General features: G+C 40.2%; 1 protein-coding gene across 1 annotated transcript in view; it reads right to left on the bottom strand.

The window, feature by feature from the left end:
- Nucleotides 1–21,663: 21,663 nt before the first annotated feature.
- Nucleotides 21,664–24,001, bottom strand: part of hhip (hedgehog interacting protein) — a 33,799-nt gene continuing 31,461 nt past the window's right edge. Inside the window, exons 12-13 of the mRNA XM_008302685.1 lie at nt 23,268–23,416; nt 21,664–23,016 (exon numbers count right to left, since the gene is read on the bottom strand). Of these exons, the coding sequence (XP_008300907.1) occupies nt 22,820–23,016; nt 23,268–23,416 (346 nt within the window). The 3' untranslated portion in view covers nt 21,664–22,819. The remainder of the gene's footprint in view (nt 23,017–23,267; nt 23,417–24,001) is intronic.

Here is a 24,001-nt window from a genome sequence, read left to right as displayed (position 1 = left end):
AAAGAGTGTCAAGGTGAACTTTTAAAAGGTTCATTTAGATATTTTGGGAAACACGTTTATTAGCTGTCCTGCCCAGATGAGAAGATTAGTTCCATTCTGCGAGGCTGCGAAGGTAACCAGCGGTCTTAGTTTAGCATAACGTAATGTTTTTCTGACTTTTATTAGTAAAGGTTCTGCTTTTAATATCTTCTTTTTGTGTAACTAGTCAACTTGTTTGTTTGCTGATTACCATACTGAATAAAAGATGTGGACAAACAGACTGTTTTGAGGGCTAAGTGTTTTCCGAAGGCTGGAGCTGAGATCTCAGGGTCGGAAATAAGTGCTGGCAGCCTCAGAGGTAGTGTCTTTGAAGCCTTAACTATTACCAGGGCTGATCAGAGAGCAATCAGTTGTATTAAGCTCGAAGGCGGAGTCCATGTCTGGACGCCTGGTGGTCCGCTCCGCTCACTAGACAGACTCACACACACACACACACACCTACACACACACACACACACACACACACACACTCACCCAGATCCTGCTTTAACACTGCATCTGTCTAATGGATGAACATCAGCTGTTACAAAGTCTTTTATAAGTTGATGTCATGTGTTCACCTCCCCGCAGCGTCACTGAAGGCACAGACCAAACTGATTATACGTCTTCTCAGCGAGGCCCCACATGATTCTAGTCAGTTCAGAGGAAAACGGACCTTTCTGCTCTCAATCGACACCTCCGTTCGCCTGACCTCAAAACAATATAATGGCACATATTTGGCAGGTTCTTCCAAACCAGTTTGACTAATTATGAGATTACTGGAGGTAGGTGGCCCCAGGGGTGTCACCACTGCAGAGGAGACCATAAACCAGCATAAACACACTCAAACGGCAAACTGCTCTGTTTTTAGATTCAGACAATCATACTTGTAGAAAACTGAGATTATATGAGGTGCTGGGTGGCACTGAAGAAGGTGCGGTTGGGGGTGAGCGAAAATTGGAAATTGGTGTGTTTCATCCAAGTTCATTTTCAGCTCTGTCTTTGTCTGCACACACACACATACACACACACACACACACGCACACGCACACACACACAGAACCCCACCCAACCCTTCACCTTGGATGGTTTTTGTCAAATGTGTCACCACCACACATCAGCAAGTGAGGTGGAAAGAAACCATAAAATGGCTGTGCATGGTCTGCCTTGAGTTAGCGCCAAACCTCACTCCATATCTGTCATACACAATACAATTAAACTTAATCCTGCCTGCCAAAGAGGAAAGGAATGAGGGAAACGGAGAAAAAAGGAAAAGTGGCCGTCAACAGTAAAACAGGATGATAAACGCCGTCGGTGCGAGCTCAGTGTGTGGCAAGTGCAGGAGTTGATCAGAGAGTCGAGCTGCGCTCTCTTCCATCTGCCAGCATGGACTTGGTGGGAGAGGATCAAGATTTCGAGTGTGTCTCCGAGCCAAATCTGCAGATCCACCCCCTCCACCTCCCCCTGCTCTGACCACATTAGAGGTGTAACACATTGGTGGTCTTTGATTCCTCGACTTGAAAAGGGATGCCCCACAAAGAGATCAGATATCATTTAAAGCTCCTCCGCCACCCCCACTTGCTCGAAAAATACAACACATCCGTCACAAATGATGAAGTTGAGTGAATCTCCTGATGTGAAAATAAGATTCCAGGAACAGTGTTGGTGGTCAGTCACACAGAATCGCACAGACAGCCCTTCTGCTCTTATTAAATTGTACTCATTCATATGTAATAGTGACATGTGGGTGTACTATGTGACAATTCAGACGCATTCTTACTTTTGTTTTTTTGAAGAATATTTGAAAAAAAAAAGACCACAAATGCACTGGAAAGTCAAATCAAACTTAATTTCATAACTGCTGATCATCATTTTGGACTTAAACACGGCCACTAAAGGCTTAATTTAGACTAAATTGTCAAAGGCTGTTTCCAAGAGTCACACTAAAGGTTTCACAAGTGTATTTAAGCCCCCTTTTTTTGGTTCTTTTTATGTTTATTGTTTCATATGTTGGAGTCAGTGGAATGTTCATACTTATAGAGAATTTACTTGTCAAGAAAGATACAAATTGTGGAGATAAATTACACAATAATCTGTGAGAAAGTGAGAAAAATGCAGCACATAAAAACACATTTGACAGAACAGTGAGTTGGACATGTTCTTGAGCCAATTGCAGACTTTTAGTAGTTTTTTTTTCTTTACAGTTATAAAATAAACAATGCACTCCAATGTAAACATGCTGATGTGTCACTGTCAACGCCTATCTGGATATTTAAGGAACAATTTTATAGAGTCAATCAACATGTTTTAAATAATAAGCAAACCAAATGTCTCAATGGAAAGCTACCTTATTCCATTTTTTTTTTAAAAAAAAAGCATATTTTAATCAACTCAGCAGAATGCAAATTTAGAGCAGCTTGTGTAAAATTTCAGCCCGATCAAAGACGAACTTGCTAATGAACTCTGCCTCAATTAGATCAGTGAAAAAAAGGGAGAAATAAGGTGAAAGCAAGATGGCACCAAATTATACCAGGATTGTTTCATTTTTATACAATCCAAATCCTCATTAGACATTATATATATACCTTTTAAAGTTCTCTATCACATATGGCTTGTAATAGTTTTAGGTTATCTTGACAGTGAAGGCATTAACTTCAAAACATGTTACAGCTATAAAGGCCATTTCCTCACTGGCTGTTAAAAACGTAGTTTTTTAAAAAGTGTAGTTCTTAGTTATCTAGAAGTATGCTATCAGTCCCAGTGAAAGTGGACATCCTCTGCAGCACAGAGCAACCTTCTGTCACTTTCACTTATCTGGATTGACACAAACATGTAACATACAAAACTGTGGACTGCTGCTCCCAGCACAGGAGAAACAAGTAGGAACTGTACAGTATACTGTATCTCTGATGGTGTTGTGATGGTCTGCACAACACTGACTGTACATGAGAGGGTACAAAAAGGCTAAGGTTTGCTCAAATAGTGTTTCTTGCTTAGGAATGTTTCTAGCTAAGTGAAATGACCTGGTTTGACGTATCTAAGTGGCAGCTAAGATTAGAGTTGGTTGAATTCTCTAAATTCTAAGAAAAGGCGCTTCACTACTTCCTTCATTGTGTCCTTTCATGTAGGATACACTGGTCCATCATTTACAAATAGAACAGAGATGATACTGTCCCAGAGCTCCTGGCAGCATCACAGCAGATCCACATCGACAACATCCACCGTCATGTGATTGTGCAGCCTAGCGTAAGTGCTGTCGGATTCTCTTAGCACCGCGGTTGTCTTTTCCAAGTCCTTATGAATTCTCCTTCACTTCTCTGACCTCATCAAGGTCAAGGAAAAGTGTTTAGGAAAAGACATAGGACGCAATGACTATCCAACCACAACCCTGCCTTCAGGCTTTGCTCTGTCTCACAGGGCGGCCTCAACATTTCCCTGTGGTCTCCACAACCTTGTTTCCATTCTATATAAACCTTAAACAGCTCTGTCATGCATACTTTCCCTCATCCATTTGTGTGTTACTCCTCTGAGTCTGTGCATAGCTCTACCTTCTCAAAATCTTATTTTTGCCTTAAAATTAAAGAAATCAAATTGTCATTTAAATCTTTTGGTTGTTTCCCTTTGTTAGTAAGTAGCTACTATGCATTATAGAGAGAAAAAATCCCAGGTAGCAAGTCCTTCTGTCCACATACTAGACTGCACTTCCCTGGTTCAGCTAAATTCACTGTTCACTGTCTGGTGTGTTTCACATTTAGCAACGCACTTGTTAATTTTCTCAACAGGTATAACAAACATGGTCTGAGTTATCGGACATGGTGGTTGTTGATTTAGTTTTTTTTTTTTTTTTTTTCTGTAAAAAGCTGGGCTGGAACAGTTGGCTTGGAGACATATCTGTTAATGTCCTGGTGGGTCACCGCCATGTTATTTGCTTGACAGAGTCATCAGGCTCAGAGTTTAATCCACCTTCCATTTAAGACTGCGTTAGCTAGTTGGAGCCCTGATTCAGCAGGAAGCCAGGGGAAAGTATGCTTCACAAAAGGCTGCAACTGTGTTTTAGTGTTGTGGGTTACAATATCAGGCAATTAAATGTGGGTTCAGTAGCACGAAGTCTCCAGACAAGCATAAGTCACTATTTAATCAATTAGGATCCCAAAATTTTGCTTTTGGATCTTTGACTCAGTGCACCATTACTACAGATATTTGTGTGGACATCACTTATGAAAAGTTTTGTGGCATCAACATAGTGGAGGGTTACTAAAATCCATTAATAAGAATCAACTATTAAAAACTGCAGTGGATTTTACGGCGTATTGCCCCTGATAATGATTAGAAGACACATTTGTTCCAACATCAAGGGCATCCTGGTGGACCGGTGCTTTAATGAGAAAGACTGTCGTAACTAGTTCTCCTGAACCTCCATTTAATACAGTTAATGTGTTTGGTCGTTTTCTAACCCACAACTTAAATGCAGCAGAAACGAGTGTTAAGTTTAGAGCATCAGCAGGCTGAATAGAGTGAAGGGTTGAAGGAGCAGGAGCTTGAACTGAAGATTGAGACTAAATGTTTGACTCCATGACGCTGAGATAAAACAGCAGAAGAAGCAAGGCTCACAGTGTTACTGGTTAGAATTGAAATTTTCTGAACCATTCTCTAACTGAGAGCTGGTTCCAACATGTCTTGAAAGTCCACAAAGCCGTTTCTTTTTAAGTGTGAATGACAGTGAAAATGAAGCGAATGACTTGGTACCAAAGACTTAGTGAAATATTTAGAAACTCTAGAAGACAAGACAACATTTTATCCTAGGATTTTATTATATAGTGCACCACATATTGCATTCATACTTCATTTAAAAAAAACACCAGGCTGGACAAGAAATACAAACATGTCGAGCTTTCAAAGGGGTTGGCGATTCTTAATTGCTGGCGAGTCATCTCTGAAGTAGAGACTTTGCCACAAATTTGTTAGCTTCTCTAGTCAAAGTAGTTTAAGTCTACTCTTATGTATATAGCTACTTAACTCAGTGAGCCCAGTGTTAAAAGTTTAAAGCTGCAATTTTAGAAAATGAGCGAGCCTTAACTTGGGAGACATTCTCCAGAAGTAAGCAAAGGAACAGATTTAAACCAGAGACTCTTGCATCTAAACCAGGCCATAGTCAAACCATGCAGAGCCAGAACCGTCTTAAAAGAGATCCTTAGAAAAATAATGACGCTTGCTAAAATTTTAAATCGGGCCAACACCCAATGAAGCCTTTTGCCTTTATGGTTTCAATCCATACAGCTGAAATAGGTACGACTATAGTGTTGTGCCAGTTTGTTTCTGTCTTTGGCATCACTAAGATTATTCAAAATGATCAAGTTTTGCATCAGCTTCTCTACTTGCATTGATTTTAAAGTAGCTTTGTGTAAAACCTGCTCCGTCTGTTCCTTTCCATCATGACACTTGGAGAGCTGTTGAAGGATTCCATTAAACCCATAAATCCCAGTTATGTGTCACTGGACTGCTTGACAGTGATTTACATGGGAAGAGGACTTACCCTTTCTTACACTACCTGCATGAGGAGCCACTTGAGAGACGTGTTTCAGGAACCCTCAAGCAAACCTTATGTACAATTTAAATAGTCTTGATATAAGCCTGAATTAAGTGTGTAATGACATGTATGATAAACATATGGTGTATATATGCTACTTCCTTTTATTTTGTTTATTATAAAACAAACGGAAAAGTGTAAAGGTTTTAACATACATGTGAGTATAAGGATATACAGTTTGCATATGTACTGATCTACATTTATCTCCTTTTCATGTAAAATGAAGCGTACTGACTTATTTTACATTTTTTGATTAAAACACCAAATATCAAAATGGTAATCCAAACATAAACAGCTACGTGTCAGGACATGCACATAGCAATAAATCTAAGTTTACGTCAAAGCTTGGGTACATCATTGCTTTGAGGGCGTTTCTGTGATTTATGAGTAGCTGTGCAGAGACTTTCATCACCACCGAGCTACTTCTGTGTTTTTGGCTAATGCTTTTAACAGGTGACCCCAGGATGATCGACAGTCTGGGGTCAGAGTTCAGAGAAGGTATACAAAGGAGTCTCCCAGGTGTGAGGGGTTAAAGGCTGGAGTTCACGAATAAGGTCAGCAGACGGGACACCTGCGAGGGCCTGATGAGGACAGCAGGGAGGGCTGCGGCAGGAAGACAATGTAACCGATTTGAAGGAAGAAATGAGGCGTCTTACGCCGATGTCACCAACTTTAAATCCTCTCCCTGTCTCGGATTCTACATATGCACATTTACGCATGTAGACTTCTTTTTAAGTCACATTGTTTAACTTGATTTGGTGTCAAATAGTTTCAATCTTTGAATTATAGCTATTTCAAGAGACTGAATAAACTGATGTTGCGCTTTGAGATTCTTGAACGATCCTTCTAGAAAATTCTCTAAACAGATAAAATTGCTGCGAAATAAACTAAACTGATCCATATTTTTTTTTTAAAATGTATTTATTTTACCTCTTTTAAAGCATAAAACTGGAGTACTTATGACAAGGCCAAACCCAACAATTATTCTTTCCGACTAACACATGCTAATTTTGCAGCCACGGTCTGATACAACATGTGGCTCCGTGTCACAGAAGTCCACAATGTTAAACATCATATAGGAATTTAGATGAGTCAACTAATTGCTGGCAAAGAAAATAAGTAACAGAAATAGAAGCAAAACAAGAGTAAACACTGGAGTTGCTCTCCAATGCTGGAGCCAGTTCCTTGTGATTAAAAAGACTTATTTTGTCCTCCATATGCCTGCAGAGGGAGCACAGAAATGTGGAATGAGAGGATTTCACTCTGCTTAAAGGGTACAACAACGTATTTACAGACAGAAAATAAAAACAAGAACAATTCAGATCATTGGTTGTTACAATTACAGACAAACCACATCAGTTGTCATGTGGTTCTGGTTTCTCAAACATAAAAAGTACACTGGATGTATTTGCGTTTTTGACTTTTGGTTGAGCAAAACAAGCAATTTTAAGATCTCACCTTGTGCTCTCTGAAATTTTGATGGGCATTTTTCACCTTTTTAAATTTTGGGGGAGCAAAATTTGCAATGAAGACAATTTCTTGTAACGCTAAATAAAAGTTTAATCATTCCATCAGAACTAATAACACAATTACCGCTAAACTCATTGATGGACAATTCATGTTTTCTAATGCTGAGGTTTGTGCACACGGGTAGAAATTTCATTTATAATTTGTTGATTAAAGGAGCGGATTTTTTTTTTTTTTCATTTTTTTACAGTCGAAGTCTAACATGACTTTGCAAGTGACAATGTACCTAAAATGAACATTGTCAAAAAGTTGTTGATTAAACCTTTAACTCCTTCCTTTCTTCCCAGGCTGCTTGTGTAACAACCTCTTCCTGTCACCACTTTGCCATGCCTGTTAGGTTATAGCTAAACTGGAAGTACACAGTGTACAGAGAGGCAGTGCAGCCATTAGACACAGAGCTTTGGAGAGATTAGGATGCACACAGTACACCACCACCACAGGCAGTCTCTGTACCAAAACGAGGATTAAGGATTTGGCAATGGTGAGGCAGTGCCACCGAAAAACACTTAACAAAGCAAAAGACACCAGAGAATCGCCAAGAAAATGTATACACCATCTTTACCTTATGTGGCATTGATGAGAATGAATTGCAGATATTTTCTGCAAAGGAATGAGCCATATTTCACTGAGAAAAGTCTGTAATCCTCCATTTGTGGAATAACATTCACTTGATTTATTTATGATTCATTTTGTAGAGTGCGCTCTGACGCTGGAGTTAGAATTATGGGGGTGCATTTGTATGATTGTGTGTGGGTTTGACTGAGAGGCCTTGCACTGTTGCAATTTGCTGTGATAGCTGAGCCATAAACAACCAGATTTTTTGTTTACCAAGCCTTTCTTTGCTTTTTTGTTTAACAGTAAATGTTGATTGATTAGTCAACTTCAATGGTCCTAAGGGTTTTTATTTTTATTTTGAATGCTGACGGATTAAAAAGCTCCACTTAATTAGATATCAAACTTTAAAGGAATAGTTGGTCTTTTGGGGGTAATACAATTATTTGATTTCTTGCAAAGCGCATTGCTCAGCAGTTTGTTGTTTTTGTACATTAGGTGTGAAGCCAAGGCGCTTGATTATCGTAGCTTAACACAGGGACTGGAAGCAGTGAGTGAGGCGATCTCTGTCAAACCACTCTGCAGTCGTGGAAGCAGCTGTATGAGGGTGCACTTTGGCACAGTGGTGCTTTCAGCTGGTCCTAAAGGCAGAATCGTTGACTGTATTTAAAGATACAGCGGAGTGACTTCACTCACAGCTTCTTTTGAAGCGTAGTGTGGCGGCTCCAGCTGTTGCCATCTTGGCAGCGCCTGATTCCTCCTAATTCTGAGCTAACTCAAAAATTAACAAGAGGTGGAGCATGAGTGGAGCAGACACGAGCCATGCAGATGTCTCTGGATTATGTCAGTCGAAGCAGCCGTGCCGTTAATCATACATAACTTTAAGACTTAGAGCAATTAAAAACAGGTGAGTTAAAATAAAAGTTCAGCCTACTACAGCCATCATGAACGAGAAAATTAACTATAGAACCCAAGACTGTTTTGTACCAGGCTGTAAACATGTCTCATTCTGCTATAAAGTTGGACATGCTAACATGGTGGTCTATGGGGATTCACTCAGTTTTACTGCCAGCCTCTAGTGACCATTTGTGGAACTGCAGCTGTTTGCACTCCAGTGTTGGCTTCATTTTTTGTAAAGATTATTTTGCTGGGCTTTTTGCCTTTATTTGATGGACAGTGTAGAGAGACAGATAAACGTGGGGAAAAGACATGCAGCAAATGGACTGCTGGCTGGACTCGAACCACGGCCGCTGCTTCGGGGACTGTAGCCTCTGTAGATGGGTTGCCGTCTCATCCAGTTGAGCTACCGGGGCGCCCCATGTTGTCTTCATTTTTAAGCTAAGATGGTCACAATGACAATATTAACATGCTGGTAGTTAGCACATAGTGTTGTAGTTTAGCATGTTAACATGCTGGTAATAAATGCTAAAAGCAAGTACAACTGAGGCTGAAAAACAAATATTGGACAAATTAAAAGATGAATGTACCCTTCAGGTCTGAGAAACTCAAACCTGCACTCTTTCTAACAGCCAGTAGGGTGTGACTCATCTGGTTGTTGTGATGACCCCTGAAGTCGTCTTGTAGGTGGTTCGAGTTTGTCTATTGGTTCTGTGAGTGGCTGTTTGAGGTAACCTGTGACACCCAGTGTGTTCCTGGGTTACAGGCTGACTGCAGACGAATCTCTACTCTGCTTCCCTCTGCAGGTATCACACCGGTCTGGTTATCGGTTAGTTTACTTTGTTTAGGATGTTTGCATTTACAACACTTGCACAGACATAATTCATACATAATCCATGCATACACACACACACACACACACACACACACACACCACTGACTCTATGTACTCTCACAACCCCATACTGGTTTGGTTTTTGATTTGGTATAATTTAAGTGATAAAAGACAAGCTTTAATTTTTGAATCTTGGTGTGTCTCTTCTTTTGTTGCGGCCGTCTTGAGCCAGGCCGTAACATTGTAAAAAGAAGTCCAATTGTATAGAAATCTCGGAGAAAACTGCCTGACTTCTTCCTTGATTAGTTAATTCAGTAAATGTTTTTCTAATGAGTTTGTGGTCTCATTCCCTAGTTTTAAGTCTCCTTTAATACAGCAAGATGTTCATTTTGTAAGCTAATATGTTTTAGACCAGAGCTATGGTGTGATCAGCGGGTCAGTTCTGTATGGGCATGTGTAGTAAATCGAGTTTACACTACACATGACGGCCTGCTCTCAAAGCTTCGCAACAGTCCTCCACAAACCAACGTGTAACATCACGGTGGCTACATCAATCTTTTATATACAGTTTATGTGCTCATCAGAGTGATTACAATACATTGCTTGGGAGACAAATTTTCATGGTAATCCATCATTTAGATGTTGAGATTTTTCTGTCTAAACCAAAGTGGCTGCTGGACATCCAAAAGGCCAGCATTGCCCGCCATATCGAGCCGTAGCCACTTGTGGATAAACACACAGCTTGATCAAGAGTGGTAACAACAGTTTGTGGTTATACAAAGACGTATATACTGGAACTACATTTGAGTGGGGACTTCCCAGAATATTGTTGTGGTTATGAGAAGGATAAAAAAAAAATGTATCAAGGAAAAGCTACACAAATATAAATTCACCTTAAATCAGAAATTGTTATTTTCCATTAATGCATGGATTAAGTTAATGAAATTAGGAAGTATTGACTGGTTTATGTCTGAATGAATTTTGGAGAAAAGTGGCGTAACTTTTCCCCTTGTTTCCAGTCTGCAAGGCTAATTGCCTGCAATGCTTTATGCAATGCTGAGACATGACATTGATATCATTCTTTCAGTCTAACTCAGATAGATGACAGCTATCCAAATTGACATAATTGACTTTTATGCCTAAGAAATTACTCTAGCAAGTACCGAGTACAGACTGCAGTAGGATAGTGATTACATGCAGAAGTGTGTGTTTGTCTCATTGCATTTAGTTTTTTGTTCCCCAAACCTTCATGTAAATGTTATTTGTGTGTGTGTGTGTGTGTGTGTGTATGTATGTGTGCATGTCTGCTATCACTTGTGCAAGACCCCAGTCTATTTGCTAGTGGTGTGTGATGTGATAAACTGTTTGGCGTACACAGCACAGCAGAACGGGCCGTGCCTGTACAGATAACAAGGCGGCAGGCATCTGGCAGAGTTCACTGGCCTGGACACACAGACACATGGACAGGCTGATGCAAACTAGCTATGGCCCAGCTTCTGCTGGAGGAAAACCACATCTTTGCAAGCACAGAAAACCAACCATCCTTCGATTTCTTTTCCTTTCGCTGTTCTCTTCCCTCTGTCTTGCGGGGCAGGAAATTTCTGGGAGGAAGTCAGTGTTTGAAGAGCAAATATGTACGAAGACATGGTCATCAGAAAATGCATATTGGTTACACAGGGCTAGGAAATTGTTCCAGGCCATTTCTTTTGTAAATGAGAGATACAGAATAGCAGCAAACAGGGGATGTTTGCTCTGCTGCAGTGGTCAGGTGCCCGTGAACATCAGCGGACACTTTTGCTGACCTTTTTTGGCTTTGCTTGGTCTCTTTGGTTGACGCACACTCAGACACACACACACACATGGAGCGTTTGACCCCGGTGTTAGCTCTAGTGTTAGCAGTAAGACCGAGGCGGATGTCCTTCTGTTGACTCTGAGTGATGTAAGCTCGAGATGAGCCCTGCAGATTAAGAGTGAAGGCAAACAAAGGGTCCTGCCAAGATGAGCCACAGTGTATACAGATTAATATAACAATACCGCCACACGAGCGCTGCCGTAAACCATTTGCATAACTCCTTTTAATGTGTTTCGGAAAGTTTCCTTGCTTTGCTTTGAGGATATACCCCCACATGGAAACTTATACTTAGGTGGTCCATTCCAGCCGACATCAGTTGTTTACCTAGCCCGACTGTGGATCACTGAGGGGAAGCAGACAGAGAGCGATGTGTTGTCTTTGACAGCCACATACACGTTCATATAGATCATATGCACACGCATAAGGAAATATGTGGTACATGCAAACTTATACATACGTCCTGTATGGAGCTTCATGCTGCTGCACTTAGACTGTCAGTTGCACATTTCACTCACACATGAGATTTTCATGTTTTTTCCTCGCAATCAGGAAAAACACCACAACTGAACCATTTTGCTTTATGTGAGAGGCGGAACACCAGAGAACATAGAGCAGGACGAATAAATAAGATTCTTGTGGCAACCAACAATAAACAAACATGGGTGCTTTGTGGCTGCCAGTGATATTAAGACTCAGGTTAGCAAGATTTATGCTGAAAGCAAAGTGACAGATGAACAGATTTCTGATAGGGAAGAAAAGATGAACAGATGAAAGATGATCGAGCAAATACATCAGTCAAATCCAAAATGTGACGAAGCCAGTCTTCCTCTTGATGTCGCTCTTATTAACCCTCAAATGTATTTTAAACACTATTACACACCTAAGGTCACTTATGGCAGGCAGATTGTGTCACATTATAAAATCATTTTTCTTCTAACCTTTTCAAAACAATCAACAAAAACATGTTTCAGTCATTTAGAAATATGTCATATTTCTCTGTGTACACTGATCATTTTTCCTGCCTTATCTTGCATGCTCTAATATCTCAGAAAGATGCCTACCAAACACAAATCAGTCAGCACAGTAATCACAGTCACGATTGTGGTTGCTGCACAAAATACGCACCAATCTACCGTTTAGAGGTCGAGTACAGACGAACAGATGAGACACCTCTGAAATTCTTTAGACAATTCTTCAGCTAAAGCTGCTCTGAAACTGGGATAAAATGATGTTTGTGTTTTGATTCTAACATCTGATAAACACTTTTATGGATTCTAATTCTACAGTTCTCCCTTTTAAATGATCTGATTTGTGACATTACATGTCATGACTAGCAGCAGGCAAATCTTCATTTCATGTCATGAAAACCATCCAAAAACACAAATAGTGTTGCTCTGAAGTAAACCTGTAACCAGCTGCAACTCCGCAGTGTCACCATGACAATAAATCAGACACACTTCTGCGTCCTTGCGTCTGTGTTTACAACAGTGAGGCAACTTGACCACCACAAGGTCAAACTCTGTCATCCTCCAAAAGATGGAAAAACAAGGTGTTCTACATGTCTGAACAGAGAGCCTGAACATTATATTATCAGCAAGAAGACATGATGAACGTTTTTGAGCTAAAACAAGGTGTTGTCACCATCAGTTAGTTTAAATCAAAGGTGTATTCTGGATTCTTATGGATAAAAGCAGGTCAGGGATGAGGAAGTTTAGTTAAAAGGTTTAGTTACTGAAGAAAAGCAGAAAGCAAGAGGAAATACAGTCGAAGTTGTAAACATGATGTACGGGAGCTAGCATGGTTAGCATGCTTACAACCACAGCCCACAGATTTGTAAATTACACTGAATTTTATTGACCACTTTACTATCATTAACCTCTGACGCATACAGCATACCTACTTTTACATCCCTTGTATTATTTGACCATGAGTTTATAAAACAAATACAAAGAAACCGTATTTTCTGGATGAGTGGTCGGGCTAGGCCAAAAATGTAGTCTGATTTAACTGAGTCTGGAGAGCATGTGTCCCACCTTGTTTTACGTTACACTTTGTTTATTCATTACTCTCTGGTGCTGCATTCACTTGAACTGGCTGGGTCCATGTAACGCTTCACAGTCTTCTTGTTTGATGAGAAATTCGCCCAAAATTTTCTTTATTCATTTTTTGATTACTTTGCAAATGAGTAGCTGTCTTGCAATGTGTTTTTAAATGAGTAATGTTTGTATTTTTGCTTCAGAACTTGAAACATGACTTGCTATTCTACTTTTCCATTTTTCTGCTATGTCCTTGTGGTTGGACCGTACCATTAGCACCAGGTGGCGTCACCAAACATGGACACGGTGGTGCAGTTGCATTGTGTATGTAGTACATCTGACCACGCAAGAATATGTCAGCTGCACTATGTTAAGTAATAATAACATGCTATAGACTATATACAGTGGTATAACATTATCATAATATTTTTCTCTTAATTATATTAGCTAATTTATTCATTAAATCACCTTTTAGACGAAAGGCTATGTTTAATTCGTATCATTTCATAGACACAGACATACACACACACACACACACACTAAAAGATATGCACATATTCTGACATCCTCTGGATTGTTTGTGGGTAGGGTGGGGGTGTTGTCACAGTCTAAAGTTATTCTGACTGCTAACCGATGTTAAGTCTGAATAAAAATAACAATACCAATAAATTTATACTTCAGTCTATGAGTAAGAGTAGCCTCATGTCACACACATCTCAAAACCTCCCAAAGAGGGTAGCTGATAAATCCCTGCATGGTCAGACGTGCGACATAATGCACCTGCAAGAGTGGGTCCTTGGGTGGCTGTAAATGGTACACTCATAAAGCACTTTTCTACATTAGAGGTGCTCACTCACCAGTGGCAGCAGAGCTAGTGAGGCGCTCGTCCATTGGGAACAACTTCAGGTTTGGTGTCTTGTCTAAGGATGGCTAGGCATTGAACTAACCACATTGTCATTGGATGAGAACCTCCTCTACCACCTGAACTGCAGCCACCTGCACAGCTGTGCACTCCCCCAGAGAGTAAAGGCCTAGTCCAAAGACAAAAAAAAAAACAACTGAATGGACAATTAGTATAGTATTTGACACAAATGGATAAAGTTTCAAACTTATTTTACATTTGATTTATTTTGACGGTGCAAACTAAACAAAGAATTGAAAAGAGTTACATGGACCTGGGCTAGACTCTGGAACGTCATGCCATGTTTCATATGAAAGCTCAGTTGGATTGAAGGCCAGAGTTTTTAACCCTGTTTCTCATAGACATGAATGGGAAGCAAACCCAGGTTTTGCAGTGTAAGGGTTTTCATGAGATTTACCTCAATCAATCAGATTTTGCTTTTTACGAGCCAATCGTCTCGTTGCTGTCAAACTTCTCTGTTCCTGTAAACTGTTCATTTCTCTGCTGACAGCTACCATTTCAGTGAGTGCGATCCACCTCTGCCGACTTCCATCAGAACCAGGTGTCCTTCCAGTGAGCTCACCATAAATCCCATGACGCATGACATCGATACGCATGATCTGCTGTGTTCTCTCACCACCAGTGTCTAGACTCCACCAAGGGGCATATTGCTAAACTGTACTTTTTCTATTGTGTATTGTATTTTATTTTTTAAATTTAAATGACTGTCTCCTGACAGAAAATGAACTCCACATAAATATACAATACGAGCAATAAATAGGAACAGATTCTGGGATGAAGAGGGCATTCAGAAACTGACGTACTCCACTCACACTGACACACTTACATTCACATAAACACAGCTGATGTTTTCCTGCAGAATCCTCTCCTGGAAAGGAGGAAATCAAATTATCTTCATTTTTATTTATTTATTTTTATTTTTTTTACCACCACCCCTCACCCCCGTCAGTCTTACCTGTCGCCCAACACTCAGTGCTGCTCTCAGCCCTCTGTGGGGGTTTAGCATGTGTTAACATGACAGATTGAGCCCCAGTGGGAACCTTAATTGCATCATTTCATGGATGCGAGTCAGTGCTGTGGTCTGGGAGAGTAAACAAGCTCCGAATCCAGGAGCAGAAAGAGAGGAGGGAGAAGAAAAGGGGGAAGAGGGAGTGATGGAATGAAGAAGGGATGGAGAGGAGGGTGAGGATGAATGCTGGAGTTGAAGAGGAAATTGGAGCTATTGAGGAAATATGAGAACGTAAAGGTGGCAAGAGTGATGACAAAACGAAAAGAAATCGCTCAAACTATTTTAAAATCAACAGCTTATATGCAGCCATACCTCCTCCAAGGTGGTCGGCCCGTGCGGTTTGTTTTGTTATGTGATCAGCGGAGACTTTAGTGAGGCAGCAGCAGCCTGGTTGGAAAGTGTGTCTTCATTAGTAAGTGATCGGGGACAGGATATACGAGATTTCAGCTGCCTCTGCCGTGCGTTTCAGCAGTAGTGCTCAGTGAGTGAGCCCAGAGTAAACACATGAGGTCACAGAATACACTACGCAGTCAAGGGGTGTGACAAAACCAGATACACAACTGGGGAACTGACATGAACACAGATGAACACATGATATAAAAAAGCACTGAAACAGCCATTTACACTGTCCAGATCCAATAAATCAATATGTTGGATACTGGCGGAGGGCCTCTGTTCATATTCAAAATCAGGAGAGAACAGCACCGGAGTGGATAAACTGAAACGTTAATGCACGAGCTCCATCAGCGTTGCTCCCCAGCCGAGGAACCGTCCCTGACAAGACATCATGACTTCATATGTTAACACATGACATCAAACTCAGCTAAATTTACATTTAACAGGGATTTCCACCGTTTTGTGGTATTGTGGCGAAGTGGTTAAGTACAGTTAGATCACAGTGGAAACAATTATTCATGGCGCAGGGAGAGTCAAACAAGACTTGAAGGGATGTCACAATCAGAGTGAACATCAGGAGGTGTTTCCAGAAATGTGTCATGTGTGGGCATGGGAGGTATCAGAGAAATGAAATCATTGGAGTCGTCATTTCAAATAATGGCTTATAACGTGGCTTTGATAAAGAGGAGCGCCAGACAAGAACACGGGATTAAAAAAACAACAGACTTTCCCTTTTTTTTTTATGGGTTGTTAAAGAAAACACATCCACCCTGGTGGTCTATTTAAAATAAGCTAGATCTTCCAGCTTTAGTCAAAGGTGCAGATCAAAACTATTTATATCATATTGTATTTATAAAACCTTGAAAAGACTATTGAGAAATTAGCCCATTACATCTTTCACACCACCTCCTTGCTTTTTAAGTCTCTGTGTATGGCTGGGTAGAGTTATATATGGGTTTTCCACTGCGTAAGTCACCACACGTACCTGCGCTGTTATATTTTACCGTCACATGTACACTGCAGTTTGTGCTATAAACCTGAAGTTTAGAGGCAGCTAAATATTCATTTACTGCTTACTTTTACAGAACTCTGGTCCTTACAGTCATTGCACAAATAGTGTCACACCTGCTTAGCACTGCCATGAAAAAACACATTATAGGTTAAACATAAACTCAGAGTAAAAGAAGTCTTTTGAAGTTCCCTTTTGCTGTATCATAATAGCTGAAATTGTTTAATGTAAAGATTAACAAGCTAAGCTAGTGCCTCCCACAGTGTCTGAGTCACATTACTGACATGAAAAAAAAAAGATGGAAAAAACTACCAATTTATCTGTAGATGCTGTTGAAGGCGCTGGTTTCAATCAAGCTGCCATCTCAGCAGTGAAGAAATGAAAGCTCCCCTTTACCCTCGCCCTAACAGGTCGAAGCAGATCCTCCCTGTGCCTGGTTCTGCCAGAGCTTTCTTCCTGTGAAATGGGAGGTTTTTTTTGTTTCCAGTGTCACCAAAGAGCAAGGGATCTTTGGTTTTTTTGTTTTTTTGGTCATAATATAATAACATAAAGTATTTGTCTTATAGTGCAAAATGCCTTGACGGGACGTCGAGAATAAGCAATGTATAAAAGAAAAACTATACTGACTTGACAATTTTAAAAAAAACAACAACAAAAAAATGATTATTTAAAATGTAGAGTCTTACTTTCATAGTCCTGGCTGGGATTCATATCAGTAATAATTGAGAATTGTGGATTGTAAGCATGAATGAAACGAAACCTCCACTGAGATCTTGTGACATTATTGACCATTTATGACCATTTATGACCATTTATGACACCATTTGGCAAAAAGGCTCCGCTCTTTGTGGAAACTCAAAGAATACGGGCAGCAACATGGATTCTACTAAATCCTCCCCCAAGTAATATTACCAGTGTTATTTCCACCCATATTTGGAATCTCAATGCTTTGTGTGGGATTCCATCACTTTGTGTTCTCTTTGAATATCATGCAAAACATTTTGCTGTTCAAGGTCGATTGCAGACATCTGTGAGATCACAAAAATATCTTTTGAATGTACGTACAGTCTGTTGCTGGATAAAATATTTTTTAAAAAACAATATTTAGATTTTTTTCCCCTAATAAAATTTGCTTAGGAAATGCCATGTGTCTTACCTTATGGAGTGCTGACATCATGAATGTAGCTTCGTCAACCCTGAAGTAATATGACTATTCCAGTGTCTCAGTCAAACCAATAAATAACATATTAAAGTCTGTCTCCTGTCACTGACTTAATCCCTAAAAAAATCAACTCAGTGTATTAAAGTTACATACTTAGAAAGTTTTTCCATTAAACTAATCCCTTCCTGGCTTAAAATGACTTAGATGTGACTCTATGTCGGTGCATCCTTTAGTATGTGCAGATCTGTAAAGCCCCTGCCTCTCTCTCCATCACCCCTCCCTCCTCACTGTAGCTCGAGCACACCAGCTCAACACTTTAATCAGCCTCATCTGCTGATACCCGGCACCTAAACTCAGATTTACTCCTTGTGTACATAAATCAAATATTGCAACAAGTATTAATGATCACTCGTGGTTCCCAGAGCACCTTGTAAGTTACTACAAAATAGAAACAGGAGTAAATACAGTATAATAAATTGTTCACTTTGTCCTGGATGAGAAGAAACAGAATGACGTGTCTCTTTTTAATCACTGGGCTATTGTTTTCCTGCTCGGCAGGTCTCCTCCTGTTACCCTATAAGTATTGCTTGTGCTGACTCTTTCAGTCATGTATACAATATTATAGCATGCACTTCCAGCCATCTCAGTCCTACAAATATTTGGTATACAGGCTCCTCATGTTTATTCAAAGTACTGGGTTACACTGTTTGGGAAAGATAGCCAGACAAGGGCCCTTTGGGAAGGAAAAAGAAAACTATTCCAAATGAAAAGTAATGATTCATGCCACCGATAGTGTATAAACTAAAATATATGCTGGACCTCGCAGCTCTATTGGACAGTTCCACTTTATGCAATTTTGATTGGATCTGAACATTGCATAGACAACTTAGTATCGCATTACTCTAAATATGGCAGTGTGTGCACTTTTGTGTATGTGCGTGTGTGTGTGAGTGAGACCAGAGTGAGGTGGGTGGTCTCCGCTCACTTATCATTATACAACACAAAAGCCTCATTGGTATTTTGAGAAGGAAATTAATATTGCCATCAGCAGTGGCTCTTGCGTGCGTGCCTCCATGCAGGGACGTGTTTGTGTACTTCCGAAAAACAGAGAGGAGAATTTCCACTTCATATGAGGAATTTTTCAGGCCGAACTTTGAGCGATAGCATGACGCTGCATGACGACATAGCAGCCATCAGCGTCAACTCCGCAGGCAGCTTTCCCATTTAGAGCAGGAACCGAGAGAAAACCCTGGGTCTGTAGCCACAGTGGCTCTAGTTTAACTTTAAATATTGTCTTAACATCCTTTTCTTTACTCTATTTACCTGGTTGGAGGAAAAACCATCAGTGGGAATGCTGCAGCTGACTTACCAGAAATTCCCAGTATGAGGCCAAGGATACAGTTCTTTTTATTTTCACTCTCACGTCTTAGAATTTTTGCTGTCGAGTAGTACAGACACTGATGAGCCGTAACATAAAAACCACTGACAGGTGAAGTGAATGACATTGATCATCTCATTACAGCTCCATGTTCTGCTGGGAAACCCTGGATCCTGGCTTTCATGTGAATGTTTTTTTAACAAGTACCACTTGGTAAAAAAAATAGTTGCAGACCAAGCACCCCGTCCCTCTCCCCCCATGGCAACCACACTCCTCAACGAACCTGCTGCAGCCTGCAGAATGGGATGGAGTTCAACGTCCAAGATTTAATCCCACCCACTGTGATTTGAAAATGTTGAATTTAGTCGGGTTTAAATGTAGATTGTGACTGGATGCTAGCTGGTGCGTCGGGAGCAATGTTGAGAAACCTTTATGATTGAACTAAACAAGTCATGTATTTAAATCCTTAGAGAAGCAAAAGTGTTGGCAAAGTCGATTTAAGGTATCAATATGTTTTGCAGACCAATGTTCTCTGTGATGTTTTAGATATTACTGCTGCATTTACGTCTTGTATATCTTGCCTGTTATTGCTGTAATGGTTTATGGTTGAGCTCATTTTAACTACTCTATATCCTGAGTTGTAACCTGTCACAAATGTTCAAAACATAGATATGCAAAATGTCAAGAACCCTCCAATTTGTAATCACGAACAGAATTTGACTAAATGTACTTTAAGTTCCAATTATGTTGCAAGATTTGTAACAAAAGTCTAATGAATGAAAAATACTTTATTCATCCCAGAAGGGAAAGTAAATTAAAAGTAATTAGTAGTCACGTTCCTGTTTTGATGAAAACAAAGTAGTAAAAATGATAACAGAAGACAAAATACAGTCTATGTGGAAGATAAGGAGTGACATTGTGTTCTGTATGTTTTGTGAACAGTTGAATCCCACAAAAATGAGACATTTAAATCTACCAGTTCATACTGGGTGGGATTAAATGTTCGACGTTGAATCCAGTGCAGGCAGCAGCAAATGACATTTAATGTCGTCCTAATGGAAACATTTTGTAAATGATGAAGATAAAATTCAAGTACTGTTAATTATTATGACAGTATTATGAACTGATATATACTTAGTACAACACTGAGCTGTTTAGACTGTTATTGTTTTGATTTGATGTTGTAATTAGTATCAAATTATATTTCTTTCACAAAAATGACAAAAAATGAACATAAAGCTGTCATTACTGTCAAAAAGACACTGCACACTCCAAACAAGAGACAAGTATTTCAGACATGCTATAAATTTTAATAGACATATTGATATTTCTGAAGAGAAACAAGTTATCCCTAGTTTTATTTACAATACAGGAATAAAAATTGTCACATACAGTACAATGGTAAAAACAACATAAAGAACTTAAATAATTATTTTATTTGTGTAACTACTTAAATAATGAAAATGGTTATTCTATTCACACCACGCCGTCTCAGCAGCTACAATGCAACTTTCACATTAAGTGCTAAAAAAAAATTTAATTTTCCATTTTACAGCATGAATTCCGTTTTGATTTATGAAGACCAGGTAGAGTTGATTTATTTCAGCAAACACAAGCGAAGTGGGAGATGACCAGCAAATACATCATTTACGGACACCGAACTTCAATTAACCATGAAATTTGAAACTTGTTTATCAAAATAAAAGGGGAGAAAGTAAAATGACACCTCTTTGCCTTCAAAACTGTTCAACACAACAACTGGTGCTTCTCATTTATGGGATTTGAAATGGCAAATGATTAAATGTAGAAGTCCTAATAAGATGAATTACTGGCTGAAAAGAAGGCATGTAAATGCATTTTCTGTATGAACTTGAGTCTGGCATCTGAAAAGACAAACACATCAACGTGGCTCCAGACCATCACTGTCTGTGTAGCTGTTTTCTAACTGTGGAGGAGTCAGATGCTCATTAGAGTATATAATCTTGACTTGTTTTTTCTCTCCTCAGGTTAATCTTAAATCTGCTTTTCACAGATAAGATCTGCCTCTGACTGTGAACTGCTTCCACAGTGACGGGATCTTTGATCATCTCACAACAGAGACACATTTCTGACAGTGGTAATATAACCATATGTCAGGGGAAAGAGTTAGATGGACTCCGCCAACTGCTCCGAATTACTCTATGCAGGCACAGACATGCATTACTTTTATATCGGGAAAAAAAAGAAAAGAAAAAAAATGTCCTCACGTGTCTTCCATAAAAGCTGCATATGTATAAGTACAACATGAAATGACATGAACCGACAAGCTTAGTGTAAAACTGCTTTCTATAAACACCATATTCTCCCATATATTATTACGCTTAAAAAAATAAACCCTCCTCTATGATAACAATAGTAATGCTATAGTTTTTTTTGCAATGCTAAGCAGTACTTAAGTAAGCTCTATTGGAAATATACATCACTGCGCTATCTCTTCCCTTTGTAGGTTTGAATTCGGGTTTCAGTGTGTGACGCAATGAAAGGAGTTTGCCAAACCATACCTGTGATTGTGTCGTGTCTGTGTGAGTGTGAAACTTCTCTCATTGCGCTTTTAACAAATGTCTAAACTCGTTGTGAATAATAACGTGAAGGAAACAAAAAATGAATACAGTGCATGGGAAAACTCAGTTCAAAAACTCCATTCAGATTGCATGAAACTGGCTGTGATGAAATACAATGTTGTCACTCAGGTGCTGCTCCTCCTGTTTAACAGTCCTCTGTTGTAGATCCGTTCTGTACACTGACAGCAAGCGAGTGTTGCAAAACAAACTATACATACTGTATACTGTTATCGCTTTTTATGACAATGTGCCCACAAACTAAATACAACATCATAAATGAGACGACATGGTTGTTCTTGTATTAGTGCCTCTAGAATAGTACAGCACAAAACACTGCAGGCTCTATGTGACTCGTGTTCCTTCAGAGTCTGTGTGTAAAGACATTTACTTTGCCGTGTTTTTAATGGACCATGAGCACAAATTGGATCTTGAGCCACGCAATTTCAATTCTGAATCCTTAATGAACTCCTGAACAACCAACTATCTCCGCTGAAATGCCTCAAACTCCATTTTTTTTGGGGGGGTGGGGTGGTTTAGTAAGGCAACAGATAGCCCCTGAATACATCCAAAGTCCTGGATTTAAATAGTCCGTTCCTGTGGAGTTCCTGTTCCTGTGGAGCAAGCCGTGCGCGGGCATTTTCTGAACAGGAGAGGAAATGTCTTAGTGGAACTTCCATAACTTGGCCATGCTTGTCAATCAACTCACTGCTGTCTGCAGGTCTCTTTGAAATGTGAACACGGCTTGGATGCCAGGCCTGGTGCTCAAGAGCAAGTAGCTTATAGGTGAGAAGAAGAAGAGTTTGGTATGGTGATGTGGATCAAAAGCAGTCTGACGGGGATCCTGTGTGTATTTGAAAGTGTGTCTGTGTGTGTATGTGTGAGTGTGTGTGTGAGTGTGTGTGTGTTTGCATGCCTGTGTGGGTGTGAGGGAGATGAAGAGGCCATATTAAGGACACCTCGTTAGGGTCTGCTGGTGGTGATAGGTAGATTTGTGTCAACTTGAGGATGACGGTGGGGAGCAGCCCCCCTCTGCGCACCCCTATACGATGTAGCTGGTCAGGTCTAAGAGGTACGAGGTCATGTCAATGATGTGGTCCAGTATGCCGTCTTTCTCCTGGTCATTGGGCATACCCCGCTCACTCTTCTCACACTGGGCTCCAGAGTAGCCGCTCTTACACAGGCACTTGTTAGGCTCCATGCACACTCCTCCGTTGCGGCAGGCTGGTTCGCATTTGGCTGCGGTCACAGGGAGGGAAGAGACGAAAACACATTGATCAAACACAAAGTAAGTATCACAAGCTGGTGTTTCATTCAGAACTGAAGTCACAGAGCGTCAGGCAGGTTTTTAATGATTTATAAGAAAAAATGTTGGCAGGCCTACTGTGCATGTTGCGCATTACCAAACCTCATTTACACATCTGGAGTGAAACAACACATGGATGTTGGTCCAGATGATACTGCTCAGAAGGCAGCAGATGCGCACTTACCAACTCGGCAGAAGGGTCCCTCCCAGCCGGGGCTGCAGCAGCACTTGCCAGTAGGAGTGCAGTGTCCGTTCTTACAGTGTCTGGAACAAGCTGTCATCAGCAGCTCTGGCGGCTCCACCTGACGCTGGCACTCCTTAGGGGCATGAGGCCTGCAACAGTTGGTAAAAACAGAGAGGGAAAGTCAGTATGTGAGAGACAGAAGCATCACATGGCCTGGTAGGGAATCACAGACAGCAGAGCCACACATCAGTTTGATATAATCCTGCCTAATATCTTTCAACAAAGTCACACTGATAAAATAAAACTGCAACTTATTTGTGAATAAAAACACAACTAAAGCTATTCAAGGAATATGATTTCAATATTGCTTTTCAGTCCCTGTATGACTGCTTTATTACCATGATTTTAACGCATCCCTCTCGTGGAAATCAAGTTTGTTTTTATCTTATTAACGTCGATATATTTCTTTATATGTTGGGAGAGAGATCATGAGTGAAAAAAGCACCGTGGCTGAGCACTTCCCCATAAAAACAGATTCAGACTTCCAGGGTTTCATACGTAACTAACCCAATGAACCATTCGTGTCAACTTGCACTATCTTTGTTTCCGAATCAGTTTCGGCTACAATATTACAACTTGTTATTGAGTATCATAGAGTAGTTTTACAGTGTTTGAGCAGAGTTATATATATAAGCTGGTGTGCTCGAGCTGTGGTTAATGGGCAGTGGTGTGTG

This window comes from Stegastes partitus, unplaced genomic scaffold (assembly GCF_000690725.1).
Source record: "Stegastes partitus isolate 25-593 unplaced genomic scaffold, Stegastes_partitus-1.0.2 Scaffold37, whole genome shotgun sequence".
NCBI lineage: Eukaryota > Metazoa > Chordata > Actinopteri > Pomacentridae > Stegastes > Stegastes partitus.
Note: the sequence above shows the minus strand (reverse complement) of the source record. Positions and strands in the feature narration are given on the sequence as shown.